The sequence below is a fragment of the Corvus moneduloides genome, chromosome 17 (assembly GCF_009650955.1).
Source record: "Corvus moneduloides isolate bCorMon1 chromosome 17, bCorMon1.pri, whole genome shotgun sequence".
In the NCBI taxonomy this organism is placed as follows: Eukaryota; Metazoa; Chordata; class Aves; order Passeriformes; family Corvidae; genus Corvus; species Corvus moneduloides.
The window spans coordinates 11250654-11272901 of record NC_045492.1 but is presented as its reverse complement, the minus strand read 5'-3'; the positions used below and the strand labels follow the sequence as shown (position 1 = coordinate 11272901).

The window sequence follows — 22248 nt, the reverse complement described above, 5'->3', positions numbered from 1 at the left end:
GCGCAGGCGCAGGGCCACTTCCCCCGCCCCGCCTCGGCCCGGCCCCCAGGCTCTGCGCTCGGGCGGCGCTGCTGCCGCCGCCCCCGCTGCCGCTGGCGACGGACGCGGAGGAAAGGCAGGTACCGGAGTGGGGGTGAGGATCGCCGGGGAATGCGGGGTCGGCCACTGAGTGAAGGAGCGGCCCTTGCGGAGCGCGGTGACAGCGGCGGCGGGAGTCGCCGGTGCCTCCCGGGAGGGAGCGCAGCGGGCCCGGCTCGGCAGGCGCTGTGGGCACAGCTGCCATCGCTGCGGGCACAGCCTGCTCCTGCTGGCACTGCTGCCGTCCACCGCGGGCACTGCCTGCCATAGCTGAGGACACAGCCTGCCACCATCCCGGGCACTGCCCGCCCGGCGCTGGCCCCTCGCGGCCGCTGCTCTGCCCCGTGCGGGTGCCGGACTGCGGCGCTCCGGGGCCCGGCTCCGCTGAGCGCGGCTGGGGCAGGATGCGGGAAAGCGTTTGAGGGATAGGACGGGATCAAGTGTAAATAGCTACGAACGTTAATGTGACTATAAATACATAAACAGCACTGCAATAGAAGTAAAGGTGGGCCAGGAGACCTGTTTGTCACCTGTCACATTTGCGGACCATTGTGCACCCCTGGAACCGTGCAGTTCCCTGGTACGGGAATGCAGCTCCTGAGAAGTAAGAGAAAGCTATGGATGCTGCTCTGGGTATTTTTAGTAGGAGCTGATGAGACATTTGTTTTGGAAAAAGAAAAAAGGTACTGGATACAAAATTTGCCTATAAGAATATCGGAAGAGCGCATTTTTTGACAGAAAAAGGACAACTCAGCTCGCACAGCGTGCAGGGGGTTGATCATCTGCTCTCCATAAACTGGGAGCAGGAACACCCACCCCGTTGGGCTGTGACGCCGGGATCCAGGCAGCCCTTTGGAACTGCGCAGGCTGAGCGGTGGGGATGGGGATGGGGATGAGCACATGACACTGCACGGGAAGCTCTGGGAGCACAGCCGTACCCTCAGGTATTTCCATAGATTGGGAATAGTAAATTGAACGATGCTGCTTCCCACTAAGCGAGTGCTGGGGGAGGAGACTGTTTTCCAGTACAGTTTAGTAGCTGATTATGTTTATCTTACCGCTTTAGAAATAGAATCACATCGAGAGGATTTTGTTTGTTGGCTGCATCTCCAGGACGTGGGGATGTCTGCATTGGATACACTGAGTCTTGCAAAGCCAAAAGACTGGAGCCGTTTGAAGATTATGTAACATTAAAGGGGCAGATACCCTGTGGAAAGAGGAATAATGGGACCAGGCATTCAGGAATATCCCTTATTACTGCACAGAGAGACACAGCAGAAGGAAAGCCACAGCCACGCCAATGAAAACCACAAAGGAATGGTAAAGTAAGGAACTTAATTTCTCTTTTTATGGTTACAGAAATGTCAACGTAATGTGGCTTAGTTAATAAGTGCCTGGCTGTCCTGTTCCCACTGCCATCCTCTCCCCTGATCCCAGGGACAGAAATGATTGTGCAGGATGATCGTGCAGGTCACAAGGTCACAGAGGTGACTGCAGCAATGCTGGAGGCACAGGACTTAGTTTCATTGTTTTATAAGCTCTTGAATTTGTGAAATCATGTGTTTTTAAAAACAAAATCTGGCTATACTGACATAAAAACTGAGAACGAGATGTACAGCCTGGCAAATTAACAGAACTGCAGTAAAGCTAGATTAGACAGGATGGCACAGTTTGATTATTCCTGTTCTTAAATGATATTTTAAAGCTTTCCATTTGGAAATCAGTATTATTTCCTGTTTGTAGAACAAACACTCTTCTTATTCATACAGAATATGCTGATTTATTTATTCTGTGTGTTTATGCAGAAATGTATCTGGTTTAATTATGGAAGTATGTTTTAGTTCTAAGCTGCCCAGATCAGTAATGCCATTCCTTCTGCTCGCATATGAGCTTTTTCTCATAATAATATTTTCACAACCCCATTATAACATGAAATAGTGATTTTTTTATGCCTTCATTGGGAAATAGTTCGTATTAATATCAGAATAGACCTTATGCTCCCTGTTCACTTCCACTCATCTTCAAAGGAATAATCCTTTAAATTTTGTAGGGAATATGCAAATGAGAAAGACAAACAAGATTTGGCTTGCAGTGACCTTCATATTGTACTTTATAATTAATTTTGGTAAATTGCAATGGGAGCATCTATCAGGTACTGTAGAAATCAGTAGTTAAATATCTAGTCTGTAATATTTATTATCTTCAAAGGAACTTTGGGATCCTCTGACAGAGGATTCTATATAAGGGCTACATTCTATTATTATACCATCTGACAGAATTAGTCACTTTTGCATTAATAATATTAAAAATACAGCAGTGCCTTAGTACTATGAAAAGTAAAAAGTGGCCATGGCATAGTTGTGATGAACTTTAAGTCTAAGAATAACTGCAATCAACCCTTTTTTAAACTCAGTTGCACTCTAAGCTTCTATTCTATTTCCATTCTGACACCCATATATGCTGCTATTTATATCTGATATTCTATTTAATCCTTTGTGGTTACAGTAATGGAAAAAGCCATCCCAGCACCAAAGGACTAAATAAACCAATTTCTTATGCGAAATCTCCTCCTGGAAGATTAGGCAAAAACGTATCAAGTGCCATTGAAAAGGTAAATAGTCTCTTTTTCTAACATAAAAAGGGTACCTACTCTAAGCCAGCTTCTCACTAACATCACAAACTTTCATAACCCTTCAGATTTCCCATGACACTCAAGATGGTCACCAACCAAGTGTTTTTAAGAAGGGAAGGAACCAGCTGGATGGCAATAATCACTCAAAAAGGTACTTTTATGTTAAGATAATCTGTTTTATTTGTAGTCATTTCAAATTGGTGTACAAAATGCTTGTGATGAAATTGTGGCTGCTGTGGTTTGCATTTGACTTCACTGGCCCAAAGTTCAGCATTTATGAGAACAACAAATCTAAGTTATCAAAATGGAAACTTGCTATCCTGCTTTTGTGAGTTCTCAAGCAAAATCAGAACTAAAAAAAAAAACCCCAAGATCAGTAGTAGGCACTGTTATCTCTACCAGCAATTATTAATTTCTCCTATTACTAGGTTTCTGTGCCAGTTTTAGCTTCCCTCTTGTAGATCCCCGTCCTTGAAGGGGTGGCAAGACCTTTGTAAGCTGCTGTTCAAAGGCACTGACCATGCTAACAGGACATGATCTTCCTTTTCCTTTAGGATCCCGAGTGTTTGCACCTCTCTGCACAGTGCACAAGGACCAAAGAGGAGTCTACCAGAAGGAAGGCAAAATGATTCCTTCCTGCACAGGATCCCCCCTGGCACAAAGGGCAGCACACAAGGAAGCTTCTGTAGGGCTAAGGATGTCCCAATGCAGCATTTTTATTGCAGTAAAAAAGAACAGTTGGGAAAGAGTCATGGAGAATATGCTGAAGCCAGTCCAGGCTCTTCGAAATGGCAAGAAGCATCTGTAGGTGAAATGTTTCTTGATTTTGAATCAGTACAAATTATTAAAGAAGATGCTGAAGATGATAGTGCCAGTGACCTCTCTGACTCAGAAAGGATTCCCATTCCCCCCTCTCCCTGCACACCACCAGAACTCATCCTCAGAGCTGAAGAAATTGACCCAGTTTGTTTGGAACACGTCCCTGAAATGGGATTTAAAGAATCTGAATATTACTACCCCGACTTCCTCCCACCCCCTTTCAACTCATGGGACCTGAAGCAGCTGGCCATCTTTGTCCATGTGGAAGGGAAGACGGATTTCCGCCCCAAGCCCACGGGATCTCTGGAGAAATACATCGAGCGCCTGGTGCAGCTGGAGTGGCTGCAGATGCAGACGGTGCAGAGTGAGAAGGGCAAAGCTGCCAAAGCCCGGCCCCAGACTGCCCCTGGCTCCACCCGTGCCCTCAAGAGCCCTGGAAAAGGCAAAGCCTTGCTCAGCCCTGTGCCCAGCAGGCAGGCAATGCCCCAGGAAAGTGCCACGAGGCTGCCCAGGAGCTGTTTGGGGCACAGGGCAGATCCATACTCTGAGGAGAGTCGCCAGGTACGTTCCCATCCAGGTCACCTGAAACTTCCTGAGAGAATGGGATGTGCAGCATCTTCTCAGAGGCAAACTGGTGATATAAGGAGTGAACTGAAAAAGAAACCAGGTGCAAAGCAGCAGCTTCTCAGTCTGCAGCCCCTTGAGAGCAGCTCTAAAATCCAAAGTGTTGGTAACATCAGACCCCCCAAGCAAGCCCCAGCATTCCATGGTGCAGCTGCTCCCATCAAAGGCTTAAAAACATACACGTGTACAAATCCAAAGAAAAATGGCAATGCCAGCAATTATGTTCCTCCTAAAAAACCAACAGCGGACAGGAAAATAAAAACAAATGGCACAAAGCAAATGCCACGCAAATTTCAGTGAGGGAAAACTCATTAGTGAATATTAATGCTTCTTGACTGCTAGAAAGCATCTGGCCAGTGCAGAAGAATTTTTTTTTTCTTCATAGGAAGATCCTGAGAAAAATGTGTTCCTGACACGTGGTTCTGAGTCAGCACTGCTCATTTCTATACATTTGATCTTAAGCCAGCAGGAAATGTTTTCCCTGAAGGGAAGTGTCTTCCATTGGTCTTTCCTCAAAAATATTTGTAATTGCTCAATGAAGATAACAATAGCACAGTGTGAAGTTTAGAGAAGTATAGAACGTCCTGTCTGCGCCATTTGAAGTCTGAGGTGTTCCTTGTGCTTACCCTGCTGTGTGTGAGGGAATAGGGTTCACGCTCTTTTTCCTTGCCCACCTGTGCTTTTTGTAAGACAGGTTTGATTGTGGTGTTTTCTGATGGAAATGGCTCAGCTGTTTTTATAAAATAATGGAGCCTGTTATCTATGCAAAGTCAACTCTTAATTCTTCACAGAAGATGATGAATTGGATTTTTTTTATGAAATAGATATTTTTTTGAGAAGAAGAAGAAGAATGGAGATAATGTTTTGAAATATTTTAATGCAGAAAGAATTCTTTTTAAGACAAAGTATTAGGGACCAGACAGCTTCAATAATGACAGATTAAGAAAATGGAATGTGTATTTTTATACCCTGGAATCTTCACTGTGTTTACAGACAGTTTTCCTGGAAGTTCATTTTGTAGGCCTTGATGGTTTTTGTCATTTAGGGGAAATGACCAAATTTCAAACTGCACATAGATATATTTGAGTAATGCAGCTAAGGCTTTTAGCAGAGACTGTATGGTCTGAATTTCAGAAGTGGTAGCCTCTCAAAACATAAAAGGCAGACTCTTAAGGGAAGGATTTAAAGGTTGTAAGTTCAAGTAAAGATGTATTTTGATACAGAGAATACATATTTTCAGTCACCTAAGATGACTCTTATCTATCCTGTGGTCCAGTCTAGCTTGGCTTCTTAATGTTTAGGGAGGTGAGATGGGGAAATGTCCTACACAAAGAAATTGTACAACCAGGATTGGGTCCTGTCTTTGGGCCTTCTGTCTTCTCTTGTGTCTGTGAGATCCAAGAGAATACAAAGGACAGTTCAGAGAATATTCAAGTGTCAGCTCATCTGTTATGATTTCAAATCAATCACAGCAGCTGAGGACAGGATCATGTTAACACGAAATTCTAAAGAATGTTTTTTACTTTCATTTTAAAATCCTGGTCAGCATATTTTCCTCCTCAACCACCAGTCACAATCTTCATGAGAAGTGAGCTGAGGTCTGATGGACCAGATTCTGCAAGTGGATCCTTCATGTTGTGATAAAAAAATGAAAAAGTAGCAAATACTGAAGAGTACATTATGTATATAGCTAAATTGCACTTCTCTTGGTGAGCTCATCTTGGTTTTAAGATGCTTAGCTGTTTCTATCTTTCATTGTGCCTACCAGATCTTTAGCTTTGTAAAATTTCAAAGCATGGATTTATATGTAGTTTAAAAAGTGAGAATATTAAGAAATGTAGTAATAAAGTAGAGTATTTTACAGTACATAAAAACGTTGCTCAGGAATAGTCCAAGAAATATTTTTAGGGTTTTTTTCCGTAGTCTACTGCAGACCAAACGTGAAATTTTGAATTGGTAAAGGAAACGAATGTAAAAGACACCATTACATTTCCAGAATCAGTATTTGTAAAGTTACACTTAATATGAATTGTAGTTGCATGTACATTCAGCTCTATGCAATTCAAGTGAAACTTAATCTTACGTGCTCAAAGACCAGAGAAGTTGGCTGTGTCTGAGGTGTGGTGGCACTCAGGATGGGACTGAACACCAGCAGCTGCAGAGGACCAGCACATCCCAGTGTTGCTGTTTCACCCTTTTGTTTTGGTCCAGCCTCATGTATTTCAGCTTTTTTAGATGAAAGGTTCCAGCACCCAGTGGTAGTGTTTCAAGCTCTGGCCAAATTCTGCAAGCCTGCCGTAGTCAAGTTTTCCTTAATCACATGAACAGAAGTGAAAAATAGGAGGGCTGCTTTGCCAGTAATGAGGCATTTAATGCACTATTCTAGTTCACTGTTAAAAGCACCAAACCTGAGGTGAGCAGGATCCAGGCAATAATAGAATAGCAGTTTTTTAAACCAAATTCTGTTAGATACAGTAAATAATTCAGCATGTTGTTGTAGCATTGAGTATTGCTGGATGCTAAATTATCTAAATTGAAGCTTTCCTGGCTTGTAAGGCGGGCATGTAGATACAGGCACATTTTGCATGAGCACTTCTTAAAGGATAAATAAACCCTATTTCAACCAGCTGTGACCAGAGCAAAGGTGATTGGCACTGGGAAAAAGGTTTTGTCACAGAGGTAGGAAGGTTTTAGTATAGTGTTTGTCATCTTATGGACATCAGTCTGTTGTTGGAGACTAAAAAGTGAAGCAGGTGGAAGTGGTGATGCAGCTTTAAAGAAGTCTGAAAACTTGTTCACCTTTGGGCTCCGTGTCTGTGTGGGATCTGGCCAATTAAGTTTGTCTCCCATGATAATCACACCAGTCTAATTTCTGTCAGTGATTTGCTATTTCTGACATGCTTGTCTCTATTCACACACAAAACCAGAAATTCTGTGTTTGCCTCAACAACAGCTCTTGGCCTGAGCAGACCTGCAAGGGTTGGGTTTTATTACGTATCCATTGTAACTTCACCATATCCTGGGCCTACAGAGGGAAAGAGCTCCTTTTATGAAGAGGACTATGGTTTATGTTTCTTTCATTTTGTATTGCTGGATATTGTCTTTAGAAGCACTTCTAAACAGAGCAGAAAATTTATTGCATCAAATATACTCAATTTAAAATTAATTAAGATACGTCCACAGCACATTGTTTGTGTGGTTATTATCCTTTTTTTTTGCAAGGTTTAGCAATACAATCTTGTGGATCTGAGCCTAGCACTGGTGATGCTTCTTGAAGAACAGATTATTGTGATGTGAGATATTTAGAGTGACTTACTTTTTTTGCTAGAGAATGTAAAGGTTTTGTGTTCTGCAGTATTACCTGCAGAACAAATATGCTCAGGTTGCATTTTAAATAAACAGGCAAATTTTACTTGAGTTACATGCATATAAACTTTGAACAACTCAGTTGTTTTCAGTGAAATGACCCTGTTAGATGTGAAGAAACAGAATTTTACTCCAAAATGTATAAACTGCTTTCCTTAGTAATGCTAATGTATTTTTAGTGCATCACACGAAGAAATTTAAAGCAATACTGTTTTTCTCTTGACATGTTCCTTTTTTCTCCATTGCTTGCATCTCATACTGAGGGCAGTTAAAGTTTTACCTGCCCTGCCTCCTCTCCCACCGCATTTTCAGTTGGATACAGCAGGATAATGCTGCGAGGAGGCTTGTGCTGATTTCATTGGGCTAAACTGTCCTGTTTGACTCCAGACTGCTGAAATCTGCCCTAATCCCGTCACTGTTCATGTCCTTTCTGTGTTTCATTCATTGTTCTTTGAGGTAACTGTTACCTTGTATTTGCTATTTACAGGATCTTCTTAGAACTCTGAGAGAATTTTGACAGTTTTTTCAGCCAGTATGTGCTACCTTTTTTTGGAGCTGATATTACACTTTAAATTTCTACAGTATGAAATTGCCTAGAATGTACTGGGTTTTGCCTTATTTTAAAGGTATTGAGCCTTTGTTGCTCCCATTGCATTAGTGGTTTTTCATTTGAAAAATAAACGGACCACGCTGGAAGGACTGAATTTCATTAACTGAGGATTTGCAGCCCAGCTTTTGATGTTGGTATTCATGTGTTCTTATTTATTTGAACTTTTTGTGGATATTTTTGCTAGTAATTCCATGGAAAAGTGATCTTGTAATTCAAAGGTACCGTATATTTGCTACATTAAAAGTGAGATACTGCTCTGTTTGTTGCTGGGTTGTGTTTTCTCTCAGGATGGCACCTCTGAATTTTCTTGGAGAAAATTCCAGTGTTGCAGTGTGGGGTGGAGGGTGCAGCTCAGCACACCCCGGCTCCTGCCGGACACGGGGAGCCATAAAAAAGGGGACAATTCCATCCGGGATCCAGGCTGCGGGAAAAACCCGGACGGGATTTTTCCTGGAGTACGGAATGGGGGAAAAACCCGGACGGGATTTTTCCTGGAGTATGGAATGGGGGAAAACCCGGATGGGATTTCTCCTGGCGTACGGAATGGATTCAGGGAAAACCCGGACTGGATTTCTCCCGGAGTACAGAACGGGTATAACTTGTTTTCAAGTGTTCAGCTGAGGCTAATCCAGAGGAAAATAAATGGAGATTGAAAGGGGGAACCCCAGAATTTTTTGTTGCTGAAAAATCCCTTTGATTTGCTATTTCTGTAATCTTTATAGTAAGCTTTACAAAGCTCCTCTGTGAGGTATCACAAAAGAATTTTACAATCAGAACCTTCTGCTATTTGAGGTTTTCCTGATGTCCAAGCCTTCCTGCCCTGCACTGCTATTTAACCTGTTGCTGTTGTTTGTGAGTCTCAGAAGATCCCTCCTGCCTGCCTTCCCACACTCAGTTACCATCGTGGCCTATTTGACATGATCTATTGCTTTTCTTCTCACCTGAACAGATCAGTTCTTCCATAATTCTTCCTTTCACAACTTCCAGAAGTCAAAATTCATTCTTTTCCACTTCTAAAAGAGAATAAACCTTATGCCCAGTAAAAGCAAATCAGGAGAATGGAAAATACTGCAAGAGGTGTTTTGAAAGAAGCCAGAACCTTCCCCCTGCTCTTTGGCACTCTGTTTCTTAATTTTTAATTTCCTGCTTCTTTATGTAGTTTTATGTAAAGCATGTTTTTGTTCATCCTTGCTGTCCTAGGTTACAACGTAAGATGTAACCAATAGCAGTATTCTGTGATCATCTTCACAAGCTGTTAAACTGGGTGGGGCAGTGATCGTTATCTCCTACCATGACTCATCCCTGATAAGCTCCCTCCAGGTGCTGTCTCTGTTTAATGGGCAATCAAGGGCCCACCACGTGACTCATAGAATGACATCATCCCATTGTGAGATGCTCTGGCCAGGGGGAGGAGCCAAGCATTCCCACTGGGATAGAATCTGGGGTTTGGAACTGCATAAGCAGCCCTTATCTATGGGACTCCCAGAGGACAAGAGCTCTACCACTAGACCTTCAGGTGAAGACCAGACCCTTTTCTACAGGATCACTGCTTCAATGGGACCACTTCATTTGGACTGCTACCACCACCCTGACTAACGGAGTGTCAGGTTTTATCCTGACTCTGTCAGCGTTCTTGTACTATTGCATTTATTTTAATTTTCCTATTAAATTATAATTCTGGCTTGCGATCTCTCACTGGTTTGTTTTCAAACTAACACACTTGTGTGATGGCTTTTGGGTGGAAGAGGACACTCTGGGGTTGTTATATCAGCTTTCAAATAAGCTTTGCAGAACTCGCTCTCGTTTCAAAGTCTGAAATCATAGAGAAGCAGCTCTCCTGGGCATAAACCCAGATAAACCCAGCTTCTGTTGAAAGTAAAGTTGTGTGTTTATTATTAGCAAACAACGGTGAAGTTATTAGGGAATGGCATTTCCAAGGAACTGTTGAATAAAGACATGTGTTTACTGTTAGTTGTAAAACGGCAATAAAATTGCAGCCATAGTCCATTTATTGTGTGTGGAGGTGGCAGGTGCAGACTGACTGAAGCAACCCAACACCACGGGAGGACTGAGCTTTGCTTGGAGTCAGTTCAGTTTGACAGAAACAACAGTTCGGTTTTTTCACTTTGTCTGACGGGGTGGAAATACCTGCACTCCTCTGGGGCTGCTCACGGGGCTGGATGCAGGTGGAAATGCTGGTGGAAAAGCCCTGGGCTGCAGGGAGCCATCACACAATGTTCCACAGACCCACGTCTGCTACACCTGGATGCTCTCACCTCCCATGGCAGGGTCTTCCCAGATCCCCCATGGTCCTGCTGCGCCCCTTGGAGCTGCTCATCATCCTGCTGCTCCTGCAGGTGGGTGTGGGCTGGGATGTGGGCAGGGGGTCTGGCTGCACAGGAGGTATGGCAGGAAGACGGAGCCAGGATCTCCTTGGGGTGCTGAGCAATAGGATGAGAGGCAATGGGCAGGAGATGGCAACAGAACACTCCACCTGAACATGAGGAAAACTTCACTGTGCAGGTGGCTGGGCCCTGGAACAGGCTGAATGGAGAGGTGATGCAGTCTCCTTCCCTGGAAACACCCAGAATCTATGTGGACACAATCCTGAGTAGTGTTCTTGAGGGGACCTGCTGGAGTAGGGAGGCTGGACCAGGTGATCTCCAGTGCTCCCCTCCACCTTAACCCCTCTGTGAGTCTGTTTGTCCCCATACGGTGCCTCTGAAACAGGCGGTTCCTCTGTTCCAGCTCCTGGGCTCAGGTCTCTGGGAAGGGCTTTCTAGGGATGGGGACCCTCTGCTCATTCTGCTGGGGGTACCAGAGTGTTCACACCTGGCTGAGCATGCTGGTGCCTGGTGGTGACCCTGCCATGTGAATCATCATCCCCCCCAGGAATTCAGTGGCATTTCCATGCGTGTTTCTGTGGGATTCATGGTCCTGTACCGGGTTGTTCCTTTCTAGCAGTGCCCATGGCTGGAATGGAGACAGCTTTACCCCGAGCCATGGCCGTGCTGGCACACACGAGGGGTGGGGAAGCCAGAAAATACCCATTAAAGCTTCTAAAATCATTAAAAATGACTACACATAGAAAAGGGGAAAACAGCCTGTTCAGGGGGTCCAGCAAGGCTGAACCTGGAGAAAATCCAACATAGACAACTTGCAAGTGCCGAGTTGAAGCCTTGTTTGCTGTTTATACATGACAGAGCTTTTTCCTCGGTATAAACAGCTTTACAGCTCTAAGGCATTACTGGTGAACCCAATTCATTGCTCAGCAGGTTTATAAACTGACAGTTTTACAAGTGTTTTCTTTCTTTAGAATAAAGTCACAGGGTAAAGGCCTTTGCCTGAGTCTGGGCAGGCAGAGATCTGTTCCACTTTTGCAAACATTTGATAAGTAACAAACCCCAAGATTTTCAAGGACAGTGTTGGGAAGGAGGAGAAAGGTGTCCAAGTGACCTGTGAGCTAATGGCAATGATTTAATTTGAGCACTGTCATAGTCCTTGGAGGTGAAAGATTTCCAGTAAAAAGCAGTGTTTGAGGCAGGGAAGGAAGCTTGCATTTATAAAAAGGCAAAATGTGCCAATTTGGGTGTAGCCACCATTCTCAGTGATTCACTTTACTCATCTGAGTTAGAGATTTACTTCTGGTAAATCAGCTGTGCTTGGAACACTTCAAGTCACACCACAGAGCCCCTGAGACTCTGAAATACCTCCCAGACTTAACTCTTTTTTGCAAAAGTCAGTTTATGTCCTGTCAATACCAGACAATTTCTAAAGGAGCACTGGACACAGAGAGACAGGAGTGAATATTTAAAAAACCTGGAGATACTTGATTTGGGAAAAGCCACAGAGATGATACCATGGACTGGTATCTGTTTGGACACAGCATTTTTATGGGGACTGGCATCGTCTGACCAGAGGAATTGCCCTTAAACTGTCATGGCATTCATTTGGAATGAGATAGATGATATTTATGATAATATTTGTGGACTTAAGAGTTAGATACAATTCAATACAATACTGTCAAAACTGGATCAATATGTTTCTGTGAAAGCAAATTCCTCACAGACAAGACATCAAGGTTTTCTAGTGACCCACACTTGTCACAATCACTTTCCTTTTTTTCACAAGGTTCCTGCTGCTGACAGTTTTTCTCCTGAAATTGAAGATTCCAGTTTAAGACAAGCCATTAGAACAAAGAGTATTCAGGTTTGTAGTCAATATTATGTAATAACAGATAACAACAGCTAGTGTGCAAACTGTGACACTAAACCCACTTCTTTATCCAACAGGGGATGGATTCTTATCAGTCAGACTGTCTGCGACCTCTGAAGCGAACAAAAAGGACCTGGATTATCACTACCATTGCTATTCAAGAGGAGGACAAAGGACCATTCCCCAAATATGCTGGACAGGTACAAGCCACCTTGTAGGAAAAGTTCTGCTTGAAGCTCAGTGAGGCATTCATCACCTCAAATTGTACACTAAAATACCTCAGGGAGCAGAAGGCAAGAAGTGTGCATTAAACAGCAACTTTATAAAACTTACTTGTCCAAACTTGTCTAATTTCCATGGAGTTAGGGAGAACTGTGAGGTGGGAGGGATTTACCGGTCCTCCCTGTGGGAAGTTGCAAGGACACTCAGGGGAAAGAAGATTATGGAGAGGGAGTGGTAAGAGGCTCCCCCTGCACACTGTGCAGTGGTGCTGCAGACAGGGAGCTGTGGGGTTGGCTGAGATCAGGAAAGGCCCCATCTGCAAAGGGAAGGGGGGGCAGAAAGAGAATTGATCTAAATTATTTTTATTTGTCTTCCATCTTCCCTGCTTACGTTGCACTGTCCTACTTCTCTCTTCAAAAGCTGTTCAATAACAAATCATATAATACATCACTGAAGTATTTAATCAGTGGACCTGGGGTAGATGAGCCTCCAGAGGTTGGATTGTTTTCCATAGAAGATGACGCCAATGGACACGTGTACGTCCATCGCACCATCGACAGGGAGAGGACTCCAGCTTTTCAGGTAACACACTTGCACAGGACACTTCTAACTGTCTGCAAAGGTTAATTGTTCTCTCATGGCTAAATGCTTCACAGGAATGAGATACACCTATAATAATGTTAAATGTGTATTTTCATGACCTGCTTTTCTTACCTTGCACACACGAATAAATGCTAAATCAATTGGCTCAGCAGAGACCAATTAAATTCCACATCACTATTCATTACAAATCTCTGTGGCTTCTTTGAACTTCCACAAATATCTACATACTCCTTTTTGACTTTTCTGGTATGACCCCTGATCATAACCTGAAAACTTAAAAAGCTGTCCTGAAATTCAAAATGTGTTACAGCTCTGGTGGCCAGAACACTGAGTTGTAAACACAACCTCCCAGTCAGGAGAATGCAAGCAGATAGTCATGTGTCACAAAAAAGTGGGTGTTCCTGGAGGAGCTGCAAAGCTCTGTTACTGGAACTTTACATAAGAGGAAGCATATGTTTCTCCTTAAAAAGCAGGTAAGTGTTCACAAGAAGGAAGTGAAATGAAAGAAACGTGGTAACAAGTTTATGAATGAAATATGTGAGTGTGGGTTTGTTTTCGTCCTGAAAAAAAAATAATTCAGTCGTGGTCTCCTTATGTTTATTCTGTAATGATGTCTATTTGTGTCTCTGTGGATTAACTGTACCCAAATTATAGCTCTTCATGTGGTATTCTGTATGACATCTTGCCTTTTAGGCAGCCATTTCAAATAATCCAGCTCCAGTAAAAATATTGTTTTACTTTTAAAAATGTTGTTTGAGGCCCAGGATGACCATTATGAATCTACTACCTTTGAAAGGTGAAATAATGATTTAACCATGTGATTGAAAGCCAATGCTAAGCAAATTTGATGGAAGCAGCTTCAAAACTGAAGGTTTTCTGTTCTATTCTGATATCTAAATTGTGCTGTTCAGTTCATTCTGATGTCTGTGTTGCTACTCATTTAGATTCGTTTTGATATTGAGAGCAGAAAATCTGGTGAGTTGTTGGACCGCCCTATATTTTTCAAGATAAAGGTCAAAGATGTTAATGACAATGCACCAGAGTTTTCCAAGGAAGAATACAGCACTACAATAAGAGAGAACCACAGTGAAGGTAAGTGCCACCCCAACAACAATTATTACTGACGGTTCTTATCCTAATTCCTTCATAGTTATTATCCCTTTCCTACTAAATCTATTCCTCTCTCTACTTTTTACTTAAACACTCATGAGTTTAGGGACAATTTCCTGTTTCTTACCTTTCAACCCCTTTCCCGATTAACCTCGATTTACACTAGAATATCATTAGAGACATTCTGGAAAAAATTCCAAGATACCTTGTCTTAACTGCAAGCCACGACTGTAGCAGGCTGATCTCAGCTGTGGATTTGGAAGCTACACAAGCACCCAGCATCACAGGAGATGGTCAGACACTGCTCAGAAATACAAAGACTTAGTCTGGGTGCGTACTCACGTGGTGTCAACTCCTCAGGAGCTGACATGAAAAGATAGTAAGTGTTTTTGATGAAGTAAATTCAGAAGCACGGTAATTTTGTTCTCTAACAGCTCTTCAGGAACATTTGCCACCCAAATGAAGTAGTGACCAGAGTCTGTACAGGGATAACCATGACCACAGGAAAAGCTGCAGGTTTTCTTAGGAGTTGTGTGTTTAAGAGCCTGCAGACAGGCCTGAGAAACTCCACACTGAGACTAAACACTCCCATTAATATCTCAATTCTTCATCCTAGATGAGCCAGTTATCCAAGTCACAGCCTTGGACAAAGACGAAGCCGGCACTGCGAACTCACAGGTGTCCTATTCTATAGGAATGCAAATGCCCTCTCCAGATGGGCTCACATTTAACATTGATCCTACCACAGGATCAATATTTCTGTCAGGCTGCCTGGATTATAAGGTGATGTATATTTAGCATCTTCTCATCATTTAATATATGGTACGTGTTCACTGCACCGTTACCAGCTACAAGGGGAAGGACAGTCTCACATCCAGCTGTGGCTGGCAAAATGTGGGAACTGCTTCTGAACTAAGTTTCAGGAACTTCCTTGTTTCTGCTTTTCAGACTGCCAACTCTTTCAAGCTTCTGATTAAAGCCAGTGACCATGGAAGTCCCCAGCTGTCATCTACTGCAACAGTGACTATTGCTGTTGAAGATGCAAACAACCACCTCCCTGTATTTACTAGCGATAATGTAAGGGAAAATGTTATTACTTCACTGAGACTTTCTAAATACAGCTCAGTCCTTCCAACTGCTAAATGCACACAGCAGTGGAAATAGAAACCCCCAGAACTGCAGAACCAGGACAAAACATGTGCAAATGAGATTCATCTGTCAGATGAAAATCTCTTAAAGCGCTAAATGTTGTTAATTTTCTCTGTATGGCACGAGAAGGCTTTTGCCTCACTGAAAACATAAGGAAGTTGACAGATCAGCTTATTCTGACATCTGGGAAGCTGAGGTGCTGACTGCCCAGAGCAGTGGTGGCTGCTCCACCCCTGGAAGTGTTCAAGACCAGGTTGGGCAGGGCTTTAAACCACCTGGTCTCCTGAGAGGTGTCCCTGCCCACAGCAGGGGTTGGAACTAGGTGGCCTTTAGGGTCCCCTCCAACCCAAACCATTCTATGATTACAATCTGCTCTCTATTTTAAAATCCTAAATAAACTATCCCAGCCAAACCCAGCACATGTATCCAGAGTGCTGAGTCATGCCAGGTACTGGTCTGTGTAAATATTTGAGGTTGTGAAGGGCAGGAAGAGATACAGTAGGGTTACAACAGTGTGTACAAGGTTACCTACAAAAGCCAATACCTTCACCAGTGTCTCCCATCTGGTGTTTGGAAGACCTGAGGGAATAATGTTAGATCACTTGCAAAAACAGGTTTACACAAGAAGCCTGTGCTTTGTCATTAGCTCCTATCTAGTGAAATTCTGACCCTTCTCACAGCTGTAATTTGTTCCCTCTCTCTGAATATCACCTTTTATTGCATTTTTAAAAGTTGTGATGCAAGGACAATGCTGTTTGTATATTAGAAGGCAAGAGCCTGAATTTTCAGCTCTCAACCAGTGACCAATTAACTTTAAGAAAGAAAGGCAAACAAATTACATATTATTGCCATCTCATCACTCCTTAGGTGATTTAATTGCCATTTCTCAGTCTGCCTATGGAATGCTAGTTAGGCAAGCTGGTGGCTACATTGCACCATCAAAAACTTAAGCCATTTTGATGAAATTACATAAGATAGATAGATATCATCCTTATTTCCTTCCTTTTACTTCCCAGTACCAGTTGCAGATTTCAGCAGGAGAAGAACATCTGGCTGTGTTACGGCTCCAAGTGGAAGATAAAGATTCTCCCAACACTCCAGCGTGGAGAGCAAAATACAGAATAGTAAAGGGCAATGAGAAGGAGCAGTTCACCATTAAGACAGATCCAGCCACAAATGAAGGCATTCTGAGTGTTATCAAGGTGAGGAGATAACAGCAATAGATAAGCTGGGCATGACAATGTGTCAGGTGGCCTGTCTTATTGTGACAATCAGAGTCAGCTGAGTTGGGTGAGTGTTATCAAGGTGAGGAGATAACAGCAATAGATAAGCTGGGCATGACAATGTGTCAGGTGGCCTGTCTTATTGTGAAAATCAGAGTCAGCTGACTTGGTAAACTCATCTCACCTGTGCTCCAGGTAACAGAGGTGACTGCCAAAACAAAGGTCATAACTGCTAATTTAACTGTTTTTGTCTTGGGTTTTCAGCCTCTCAGCTATGAAGGTGACTCTGAGATGAGACTTGTCATTTCTGTAGCAAATGAAGAACCTTTCTTCTGGTGTAAAAATGGCATTGTGATGATCTCTAATCTGGAAACCACAAACACAGCTGTGAACATCAAGGTCTTACAGTCACAACGTGCCCCAAGGTTTCATCCTCCTATCCTTATTGTCCAAAAGGAAGATTCAATGAAGCCTGGGAGGGTATTTAGAAAGTACCCTGCCACATATCCAGATGATGTGCCAAATAAGATAAAGTAAGTGGAGATATTCCAACTCTCAGCATAAGAATAGGAATATATATTTATATATTATATAGCTATTATATAATAGCTTAGGAATGTAAAGAGGTTTGCAAGTGTAGTTTGGTACCCAAAATACATTTAAAATAATAATTTGTAATTTTTCCCTTTCTTTTTCAGATATGAACTAGCCCATGACCCAGATGGTTGGCTGAATGTGGATGAGAACTCTGGTGTTCTTACTGTGGCAAAAGAATTTGATCAAGAATCCCCTTTTTTGAACAACAGCCTGTACACCATTATTGTTCATGCTACTGATCGTGGTAAGCAGCCAGTCAGAGAATATTCAAGCAGTGTTTGGACTGTGAGATGAGGTGCATGTTGAACATAAAAAGATAGCAAGACTAAGGATCTAAGTGGTTAATGGATAATAAAACACCCTAATGTTCATACCTTGTGCTATGTGTGACTGGTAGGATAAACCAGGTAGATCCTGCCAATGGACTGGCACTTGCCAATACCCTGTTGTGTTTTTCTGTTTCTTTTGCTCCTACCCAGGCGTTCCACCACAGACTGGCACTGGAACCATCCTGCTTTACTTGTCTGACATTAATGATCATATGCCATCATTGGTGGCTGCTTCTTTAGACATGTGTGACAAACAAGAAGGGACACCTCTTGTTATAGAAGCCAAGCCTGCTCTGGCCCATTCACGTTCGGGGCCATTTACATTTGAGCTGGCTGAAGACTCTGAAGATGTGAAGCGTAACTGGACATTAGGAAGGAACTTTGGTGAGTTCTTCCTTTTGTGTTCTTCCTGAGTTTATTGTCAGTTGTGGGCTCTCTGGTTATTTCACTGTCTCTTACCTTTATGGTTTGTTACTGATGAGTCTCAGTGAGACTGAAATGATGGGAAAGAACAGCCTTCAAAATATGAAGTTATGGCAGTTTGTAAAAAGTGACATTGCTCCTCATCTCTGCGGAGGGCAGGACCAGCAGCAATGTGGTCAGGCTGCAGAAAGGGGCATAATGCAGCTGAGGAACCACTTCTTCATTTGATTAAGAGCCTAAGGAATTCCAGAGGTTATCAGGGAGCTGTGCCAGTGTGCAGCCAAGCTGGGACAGATCTCTGTCCAGAAGGCTCAGAGAGGTGATGAAGTGGGATGTAATTTAATCCTATTTGCTATGGTGCATTAAGGCTGGAAAAAGTATTTGAAACTGGGGTGCAAATGAGCTTCCTTTATCAACACAAGGGACTGTAGAATATTAGACTTCTTTCTGTGAGTCTTGAAATGATTCACTTGTGTTTTTAGGGCAGTCAGTCGAACTTCTGATGTTAAGAAGCCTCCCACAAGGCAGCTACTTGGTGCCCATCATTATTCAGGACAGGCAAGGATTTTCGACAAGGCAGAACCAAAACATCAAGCTCTGCTTTTGCCCAGATGGACACACATGTAAACATTCACCAGTTCTACAAGCAGCAGTGGGACTTGGAAGCGATGCCATTGCGATAATACTGATGGCTTTGTTATTACTACTGGGTAAGCAAACTCCTAAGTTGGACATGCAGGTTCTCTGGCATCTGCCCACTGGGTCTCACTGCAATTGCAGCTGATGAGCTCAAATCTATTAAAATCATGATTGTTTTCCATCTAGATGATGACTGGAAAATGTAAATTGTCATTAAGCTAAACTCTAGTAGAACATAGCAAATATTTTTATTTGCATTGAATACAACCAAATACTTGACTTTTTTTGACATTTACTGTGTCCTAGCAATCTGAAAGTAATGAAATTCTCCCATAGGGTTACCCTTGTTCTGGAGCTGGTTCCTCTGTACTAGCTCATGTTGGTTAATGTTGGAGAGAAGAACTGCTGATTCCTTATCTGAAGAAAAATCAATACATTATCTGAGCACTGTTTCTCTGGTTACCTGTGCATGATCTGTCCTGTCTGCCTGCTCAGTCTCACCACTCCAACCAAGAATTCCATCTGTACAGCTGCACTGCTGGGGTTTCCCAAGAGAGCTCCTTTGGAATTGGGCTGGGAACCTCTCCCACCACTGTATTGAGCCAAACACATCTATTCCCAGTGCCAATTTCTCCTTTCCCTTTCTCCTCTACAGTCTCCAGCATTGTGCTTTGCCAGTGTTACAGGTCAGGGACTAAAAGCAAAGCCATTGCTCCACCCCAGGAAGGTGAACAGACTTTAATCAACTACAATGAAGAGAGCAGAAGCTCTTTTTCTGAGGTGAGTGTAACAGAATATATCGACACTACCCCACCAGTGAAGTGTAGCTGAATGTGCTACTAATCATCTCTTTAGTTATGTTTCCTCTGATTTTGGTATTGAGCAAAATAAAGCTTTTTTTGGCACTAAGCCTGTCTGGGGAGCTGTGCTCTGCATGGGCTGGATAATGCCACTCTGGTGACAGACTGTTACCACTCCTACCCTTCTTCAGTATCAGCAGGACCTTCCCAGGTGCCTCATCCTGCTGGTGAATCCAACAGGTGAGGAAGCATAGCACCTCTTGTCACTCTACTACACACACATCCTGGTGTGTGCAACAAGGAAGCAAATGAAAATGGAAAATGGAATAATCTGCAGAGGTGTGATCCTTCACACTTGGTTCAGTTCCTTATTAACACCATCCCTCTCCCTGTGTGCAGGCTGGGCTGGGTATTACACATGGTGCTACTCTACCACCTGTGTCTGTGGAAGCTGGAAAAGAAGTGATTGCTGAGGTAACTGCCTGGTTCTTGATGAAAATGTACTTTTCTATACCAAGGGAAGTGGTAGCCCAAGAATTAGGTCTGGTATTAATAGTAGTGGGAAGAATAATGCAATATCATTCAATTAGAAAATAACTATCACTTGTTGGAGTAACTGGAGAAGGCAGAACAAAAGAAATGGATGTATCAGAGAGAAAGATAGTTGGAGCTATTTGTGAGTGAAAGAAATGTCAGAAGGTGACTTTATGCTGGTCAAACCTGAGATGCTGTGCTTGTCTTCCAGAATGGCCATTTCACTGGTTATGGGTCATCCCAAGCAAGACACCTGGATTGCTTCATGGAGATAGTGGACAAAACACTGGCTCAGGTAAGAAATGAGTGCAACTCCTCATCTCAGAAGCACTGCAATTGAAAGCAAGGGATATATTTTATGGGAAAACATTCAAGACTTTGTTGAAAATACCTTCTTTCCTAGACTGAATTGCCCTTCAGGTGAGAGAAGTGGGGCTAAAATGCTTTCTGTGCCTAAGCAGGGTTAAAGTCTTGTCACCTGCTCTTACACTTCTGTGCTGTCAGGGAAATTCTAATTCCTCTGGCCATGCCCTATCTGATCTCTGCATGTTTACAGTCCTGTCCTTTGGCCTCCTTGGCCAGACTGCAGGCCCTACCAGCCAGGGTCACTTGCCAACTCCGGTCCAGGAGAGAACAAACTCCCTTTTGTGCCTCATTTGTACCCTGGAGAAAGTTCAGGCTCTGGAGCTTGTGCAGCTGGAAGTTTCTGTAGAACTTTTCCTTGTCAGACAGAGACTCATATCCTTCCCTGTAAATTCCTGCCTAATTTGCATGCCAAAATTTCCTTTAATTTTCAAAAGGGCAGAAGGAGCTTTTGTGCTGACTTGCCTTGTTTCTTGCCTTCTCTAGAAAGTGTATTACCAAAGCACGCTGGAAGATTATGGGGACCTCTGTGAACCTTGCAGATTCACTGAGGAAGGGGAACTAGAACCCAATAACTCCCCCTGCTCCATCTCCATTGGCAGTGAGGACTTGCCTGCTGATTTTTTGAACACTCTGGGACCAATGTTTTCTGCTCTGGAAGAAATCTGTCAGAAGTGATCTCCATCATTCAATAATGTCAGAAAGCTGTGACTGTGGTGTTGCAAAGGCTTCTGGCAGGAGCACTGACAGTTTCAGAAAAAAAGGACTATCTGTACTTGGAAGCATTGCAGTGTTTGCACCATGAGTACCTGGCCTTTCATTCTTCCTGCCTGACCTGTTTGCATGTGGGCAGCCAAGGACCTGGCATGTCTGGAAGGTCCACTCTACTGTGCAGAGGTGATGGAGGGATTGTGGCATATTTGTGCACACTGACACAAATAAAAGATCTGATATTAAGAATCCTCAATTCATTATGCAAAGGAAAAAAAAAACCCAGATCTACTAGGCCTGAAATTCCAGGCAGAGTTCCATAGGGAAGTAAGTCAGCTTTGAAGAGACAATTCAGTTACCTGCTAGACCAGTGTATGGTCCTTTCTCCAGTAAGTGGTCTCTTTAAATCCAACATTAACTTTATATCCTTTATATATGACACTGAAACATCGAAGAGAAAGTTCACTTCTCCTCTGGGTCCACACACTTGGGACAGGCATGCACCATCCTTCCTTTAAGCATGAAAGAGGCACTTTTGGTGCTTGTGTGCTGTGCTGGCATCTGCTGGCTGTTGGTATCACAGCACTGCTGTAAATACCCTAAATGCTGAGAAATTGTTGTCAGACAAGGTTATTCCTTTCAGTGAAGTAACTACCTGCTCTAAATTAGCCACAAGTGCCTCTGAGGGGGAAATTCGTGGGTTCCCTCAAGCACTGTTGATGAAACAGATGAAATGATAAAGAAGGGACAGTATCAAATTTCCCTATTAGGAAAGCACGGATGTTACTTTTACATTTGGAGGTTTGGACATGTCTGCCTGTGTGTGACTGACCTATGCTCAGTTATGGCATGAAGGCTGTTGGTCTTGAGGGAAGAGCAGCTCAGGAGATTGTGTTCTGCCATCAGGTAAGTTATACACGCAGGAAGTGTTACAATTAGTTACAAATCTTCCTCCTGCTCTATTAAAATCCTGTGCTGAAAGAAAAATGTTTTGCCTACGGCAAGCACTAAGTCTGGGAGCTAAGCCACTGTTTTTGTGTTTCAAAGTTTACTTAAACAATAAATTATGCTTTTGCTCCAATATTATTAACTAATAATTCAAGGCTGGGAACTTCAGTCAAGTGTGATAAAAGAATTTGGCTGAGTGGCAGGCAGCTACGTGTTCCTAAATGCCAGCAGCAAGATCTGTTTACACAATAAA

General features: G+C 43.1%; 2 protein-coding genes across 7 annotated transcripts; both read left to right on the top strand.

Annotated features, from left to right (window-relative positions):
- Nucleotides 1-34: 34 nt before the first annotated feature.
- On the top strand, nt 35-8390 carry FAM217B (family with sequence similarity 217 member B). Of its 6 annotated transcripts, none has more exons than XM_032126695.1 (5): nt 35-119; nt 1151-1398; nt 2584-2689; nt 2776-2861; nt 3265-8390. In XM_032126695.1, the coding sequence occupies exons 2-5, from the start codon at nt 1379-1381 to the stop codon at nt 4451-4453; spliced, it is 1401 nt and encodes a 466-aa protein (XP_031982586.1). In that variant the 5' UTR covers nt 35-119; nt 1151-1378; the 3' UTR covers nt 4454-8390. The 6 variants fall into 6 exon arrangements, with proteins under 6 accessions (XP_031982586.1, XP_031982582.1, XP_031982587.1 ...); XM_032126691.1 differs by having other exon boundaries at nt 1151-1403; XM_032126694.1 differs by having other exon boundaries at nt 51-119; nt 1192-1403.
- A 2045-nt stretch (nt 8391-10435) lies between these two features.
- CDH26 (cadherin 26) lies at nt 10436-21886 on the top strand. The gene is made up of 16 exons (XM_032127353.1): nt 10436-10486; nt 12132-12338; nt 12422-12544; nt 12987-13148; nt 14114-14261; nt 14896-15062; nt 15228-15356; nt 16445-16630; nt 16916-17184; nt 17350-17492; nt 17728-17961; nt 18483-18710; nt 19295-19419; nt 19839-19913; nt 20185-20268; nt 20823-21886. Exons 1-16 carry the CDS (start codon nt 10436-10438, stop codon nt 21012-21014), a joined length of 2523 nt encoding a protein of 840 aa, XP_031983244.1. The 3' UTR covers nt 21015-21886.
- Nucleotides 21887-22248: the final 362 nt, after the last annotated feature.